This window comes from Nelusetta ayraudi, unplaced genomic scaffold (assembly GCF_046127955.1).
Source record: "Nelusetta ayraudi isolate G7.1 ecotype Tasmania unplaced genomic scaffold, CSIRO-AGI_Nayr_v1 ptg000125l, whole genome shotgun sequence".
In the NCBI taxonomy this organism is placed as follows: domain Eukaryota; kingdom Metazoa; phylum Chordata; class Actinopteri; order Tetraodontiformes; family Monacanthidae; genus Nelusetta; species Nelusetta ayraudi.
In genome coordinates this window covers 1,149,850-1,155,849 of record NW_027466175.1, presented here as the reverse complement: position 1 = coordinate 1,155,849, position 6,000 = coordinate 1,149,850, and the positions used below count along the sequence as shown (strand labels likewise).

General features: G+C 52.5%; 1 protein-coding gene across 1 annotated transcript in view; it reads right to left on the bottom strand.

Moving 5' to 3' along the window:
- Nucleotides 1–142: 142 nt before the first annotated feature.
- Nucleotides 143–6,000, bottom strand: part of LOC142904243 (serine/threonine-protein kinase BRSK2-like) — a gene marked incomplete at its 3' end in the record, with an annotated part of 155,040 nt that continues 149,182 nt past the window's right edge. The window contains exons 15-18 of the mRNA XM_076050215.1: nt 4,554–4,614; nt 2,238–2,445; nt 1,502–1,550; nt 143–339 (exon numbers count right to left, since the gene is read on the bottom strand). Coding sequence (XP_075906330.1) covers nt 143–339; nt 1,502–1,550; nt 2,238–2,445; nt 4,554–4,614 — 515 coding nt within the window. The remainder of the gene's footprint in view (nt 340–1,501; nt 1,551–2,237; nt 2,446–4,553; nt 4,615–6,000) is intronic.

Below are 6,000 nucleotides of genomic sequence, written 5' to 3'. Positions count from 1 at the left end.
ACGGTCGGAGGGAGAGAACTTGAGCGGCGAACGCCAGCGGCTCGCCGAGTGCTTCGTAAATCAGAGTGGAGGGGTAGGAGGTGGAGGAGGGGGCGGAGGTGGAGGAGGGGGAGGAGGTGGGGGATCATGAGAGAGCAGGTACACGTGTTGGCGTTGTTGCCGTGCAGGGTGTCGGTGCTGGTCCAGCTGGTGGAGAGGCTGCAGTGGGAGCGTACCGAGAGGAAGGCTTGAACGATGTCCGCCTTGATGGAGCTGAGCGGTTTGTCTCGGATGACGATGAAGATCTGCTCCTCTTTCTCCAGGTTGATGAAGTTACCGAACCAGGATTTCTTGGCGAGCCTGCGCCGAGAGACGAGGAGAAAGAAAAATTAAAAAAAAAAAAGACAAAGGCAAAATCAAAGCATCCACGCTGTCATACGTGCTCGCAGAGGGTGTTCGTCTTCCTTACGCCGCTGTCGCAGCGACACATTCAGTCCTCCCTCCATCTATTCTATCCATCTGCTACTGCAGCGCCGGGGAGACGCAAACACAGGATCCCTCAAAGGAAATGAGCTAAAGCTGAGCAGGAAGGGGAAATCAGCCCGACTAACAACTGTGTGTGTGTGTGTGTGCGTGGGTGTGTGTGTGTGTGTGTGTGTGTGTGTGGCAGAGAGATAATTGAGCCCCTCCCTCTGTGAACAGAACTGGGTGTCCAGACTAGAAGGTGGACGAATCCAGCGCTGGCCTGGGACCAGCTCTACCTGCACCCACTAATCAACCATATGGACGCCCCCCCACGCCCCCCACACACACACCTTTTTTCAGGCAAATTAATATTTCAACAACTGTAATGAATATGCAAAGTCAAACTCCCGGCGAAAAGAGAAGCGATCGCAGGCCAATTAATTCAATATAAATAGAAACACATTATTTAAAGATGAATCCAGGGTTACGTAATGACTCCCGTGTTTTGCGCAGACATTGTTCGGCGGGAGGCGTTCGCTTGCAGCTGGCGTACGAGGGTGGAAGCCTGTGATCAAGGCTCGTCTAGCTACGCACAGGGTTTCTTTTCCTTTCTCCAGCCTGCTCTCTCTCCGTCTCCTTCAAGGCAGGATGCTCCCTCCATCCTGAATGAAGATGGCCTCTCCAGACAGGCAGCCAGCCAGCCAGCCAGCCAGCCAGCCAGCCAGGCAGCAGGCATATCTAGGCCAAACTCAACTTATCGGGCTCCTGGGAGCTCGGCAACATCACACGGGCTTCCTTCCCTCATAACAAGCCACTACCTCCTGCTACAGCGGAGAGCTGCCTCTCCATCCCAGGAGCAGATCTGGAGACGTTACTTGGAATGCAGCCGGTGGAGCTTTTTTTTTTTTTTTCACACTTGGGGCCGAAGTAATACTTTCTACCGCATGGCGCTATCAGGAGAGAGCCCCCGTTTGAGTCAATCACTGCAGAGGCAGACAGGTTATGCATAGTTATAAAAGCCAAAGGTGGTTTTCTAAAAAGGAGACGAGCGACTCACTCTGGGGAAGACTCTGGTGTGAGGCTGGACATCTCCTCTTGAGTGGGAACTGTGGGGGGAGAGGTCAAGGGTCAGACAGTAGAAAAGAGGGGAAACAGAGTGGCCTGTTTTTTTCTTGTTGTTGCAAAAAAAACAGGCTGAGATTCTGGGATCTCACATCTTTGCATCTGAACATCGATCAACCATTGTTTGAGGCTGCTGCGAATTTGAGTGGACCAATGGGGAGGAAGAGGGGCTGGAATTACAGCTGCAGTTTTCCTATAATTCTCTTTCTATTCTCTTTCATTGTTCTCGCTCACTGCTGGCTCACCGCAGTCAGAACTGGGCAACAGTCCATGATAAAAAGAAGAGCGACGACCAGCACAAAAGCTCTTCCAGCAGATTACAGTTTACTTTTATTTCCATTTGTGCAAAAGAACACATAGGAATTTGTTTTGGAAGTCCCAGTGTGCATCAAATAATTGATTAAATAAATAATAAATAAACAATAAATAAATCGGGGGAAAAAACAAAACAATTTTACCCGCAACAAATACGTCTTCCAACAGATGGAAAAACCTTTTTCACCTGTTGGGTGTTGTGTTGCATGTTGGGGGAGTCAAATCCGATTGGCCCGTTTCATTTATGACAGCCAGAAGGTTGTTTTGTTTTTTCCCCAAAATTTCATACAGGGTGTTTTCCAGAGTGAAATACACATCTATTGAGAGCATTTGGTGTGGCTGCTGTCAGTGGGTACCTTGGAGTTTCCTGCGGTGGAAGCGGGGCGAGCCCAGGAAGCTGTTCTTGATGGTGTTGAGGCGCGTCCTCCACGGCATGCCGCCGATGGAGGGGCTGGGCGGCGGCGTCGGGGTGGGCGTCCCGCACGGGCTGTCCTTGGGGGTGTGCACCGGGGTGCCCTTTGGGGTGGGGAGGGGGCTGCCTCGGGGGGAGGGGTGGGGGGTGACCTGTATGAGGGGGATAGATTTAGGCGGGTGGTCAGAGAGCGAGGAGGAGGAGGAGGGGTGTGGCGGCGTGGGCAGCGGCGCCACCGGGTGGAAGTGGTGCAGCCGGATGGGCGAGAGCGGCGCGGCGGGGGAGCCGAAGGGCACCGAGAGCTGGGGGCCGGCGGCCAGGTGGGGGCGCCGCACCTGCGGGCTGCTGGGGATGGAGGCGCTGGGGACCAGCGGCAGCGAGAAGGGGGAGGAGGAGGAGGGAGGGGAGGTGGGTGTCGGGGGGACGGAGGCGGAGGGGGGCGGCGGGGGCAGCGGCTGGCCGGCGGCGGCCGAGGACTCGGACTTGGTGGCGCCGGTGGCCGTGGCGGCGGCGGCCGGGTCGGGCGAGGACTCGGGCAGCGGGTTGGAGCGAGTGGCCTGCAGCGGCTTGGGGACGACCTTGGGCTTGGCTGGGAGCGTCTGCGTCTTGCACAGCTCGGCCGGCGGGGGCTCGCCACCGCCACCGCTGTTGGGGGAGAGCGAGTTGGGCGTGGAGATGCGCGGGCCGGAGCGGCCGGGGAGAGGGAGGGGGAGCGAGTGGGCGTCCGGGGACGGGCAGGGGCTGGCGTTGGGGGATTGGGCGAAGTCCGGGGACTGGGGGGGCACACAGAACTTCCGGACGGGCTGGAGTTTAAAGGGGTTTAGGTCATGCAGGGGAGGGAGAAGCAAACAGAGGAGGGGGGGGGGGGGGGGGGTAGGAGGGCAGGAGGGAGGACCAAGTGGTGCAGTTCAAACAAGGAAGGAAAGCGGAGGACGACCAAACAAGACAGAGGCAGGCGAGACGTGCACGAAAACAAAAAGACAAGACCAGAAAACAGCAGTTAGAAGATGGGTGTCAAACTCCAGCCCAGTGTTATTATTGTTGGTGAGGTGATATTAAATGACTACTAGAGCTGGCCCTCCACTATTAGACACTACAAATCCCAGAATGCTCTGCTGGTATATTTGGCTCAGTATTTAAACTATTTACCAGACTATAATAAACATTTTCTTTATGGGCTTTTTCTTGCTACTCCAAGGCCTGAGCCTGAATGGTTGCACGTTCATTGAAGAATATTAAACTTAGTTAATTGGTTTATTATTATTTTATTTTCAAATGTATTATTAGCCCATGGAAAACGTAAACCGTCGAAATTTAAATCAAATTTTGGCCCACTGTTTTTTTTGAGTTTGACACCACAGAGTTAGAACATTCAGTGACTCCAGACAAAAAAAAGGAGAAAAAACTAATTAATAATGACAAGGAACAGCAGCAAACTCCAGGCAGTGCATGCAAAACAAACAGAGGTTGAAAGGCAAACATGCAGCAGGTGTGAGAGCCTCCGGTTCTGGTCGGGGCTCGGCTGGATTTCCTCCAGGTCGCTTCAGCGGTCGGTCGCGTTCGCATCGCCGGTAATTGCCATTTCAGCGGCGCATTAGTAAACTATTTCCCTCCGTCACCTTCCCCCCACTTTCACCACCAACACACAGCTGCACCCGGAGCCTCAGCCGGGCTTTGGGTTGGTGTGGAAAAAAAAGAAGAAAAAAAATCAATTTCCCTTTCAGATCAGCCTGCAGAGAGCCCACGAGGTGCCGGGAGCTGGTCTCAGGATCCGGGCTAATCTCGAGCCTTCTCAAGTTAGTCAGCTGGAAAAGTTTACTACAAGCTCTCTCCAGCGGCGAGCAAGAAAAGTGGGATTTTCCAAAGCATTCCCTGAGCTGGATTTTCACAGGGCTCAGGACGCAGAAAAACAGAGCGAGGGATAATAAGCAGAGAGGATGGAAGGAGACGAGGCTTCGGGCCAAAGGGGGAAAGTTTGTTGTGCCGCTGCGCGTCTCTCGGCAGGTTCTGCAGCTTTTAAGAATGAGCTCACCTATTAGCGAGAAGAGCGACTTATAATGTAAGGTGACTGGAGAACAATATTGCATGTGTGGCCTTTGTTTAAAGGTCAAACGCTATGTGGACTTTATCTGTTCTTTGTTTTTTTTCTTGAATCCCCAGCAGAAATAAAAACACAGCTGGGATCAACAAAGTTGGATATTGCGGTCATAGGAAATACATTTGTGTGCGTGTGGAGGAGGGGGGCGGAGTCGACACTCACCCGCGGGCTGCTGAGCGGGCTGGTGGAGAGGCCGGACGAGGCGCCGCTGATGGATCGCGACCTGTTGGCACAGAGAGCGGGGGGGAGGGGTGAGGAGGTTTCCGCAGCCACCGGTGGCGGCGTGTCGGCGAGCACAGACGCAGGCGGAGGCGGCACAGCACAGCCACGGCACCGGCTAATCAGCACTGGACACAACTAGCAGCGACTAGCAGCAGTTAGTTAGGAAGCCATCCATATGGAACGCCCCCCCCCCCCCCCCCCCCCCCCACCCAAATATGTTGATCCTCCCGTGAATCCATAGGAGCCTCTCCCCACATTAGCATTCAAAGTAGCTCCCAGCACCGTCTATAGCTTGCTAATAATAAATCTTGACTGTGTTTTTTTTTTTTTTACCCAAGTGGTGGAAAATATCTTGAGGGGAGGAAACAAAGTGGGACATTTGGTTGAGAGCCATTTGTCATGTTTTCTGTTGTTTTTTTTGTACCCCTGCAGATGCCGTCAATAACCTCTGTGAGCGGCGCCCTGCACCGAAATGAACAATCACAAGACAATCTGTCTTTATCAAGTGCGTGCGTGCACGCATGCAGCCCGGCGCTCACCAAAACACCCGGCCTGTCAACACTGGGAGAAGATGCCAGCTGCTCACTGTCACAACACTGCTCTTTTGTGTCATTCAGCCTATTAATACCCCCCACCCCACACACACACACACACACACACACACACCACCACCACCACCTCTCTCTGCCTCTGCATTGTCGCAGAGCCAAAAATCTTCTGCAGCCATTTGAGATGTTTTGCAGAAACCTTCGCGAGATGTTTGATTTCTCTGTAAAACACTAATGTGAGTGTGTTTCCACAGTCTGGCTGTGAATGTTTGAAACATTTTTTTGCATTGGAACGATTGCACTCCGTTATTGAACTGTGCAAAGTTGCATACAATGGCCTATTCAAATTTAATATTGCAGAAAAAAAAAAAAAAAAAAAAATTGCAGTACGAAAATGAAGACTTATCTCGACATATGAAGACTTATGAAGGGCAGTTCAGGTCATGTGACATATAAATGTGTAAAAAAAATAAAAAAAGTCTTCTCCATGGGGCATGCTGTATGTTTCCATTGTCAGTTTCCTCTCAAGGTGAAAGAAAGTTTGCATTTCCTTTGCTTAGAAAATACGAAGACATAAAAACTCAAAGCCGCTGTCTTTTCTTCTCGTCGCCATGTAGCCGAGGGTTCAGGGACTGCGGGGGGGGAGAGGTGATGAATGAGGGAGACGAGCAGAGTAATGGAGACTGATGTCCATCCCTGATGTTCGGAGGTGTCCCTCAGGACCTCTGTGCACGGATGCAAACCTGTGCACGAGAGGACGGCTCGCAGCTAAAGCAGAAGTCATGCCAGCTCTGTCATTAGAACAGGCCTGCAGATTTAGACGAGGGTCTGTCTTGTTT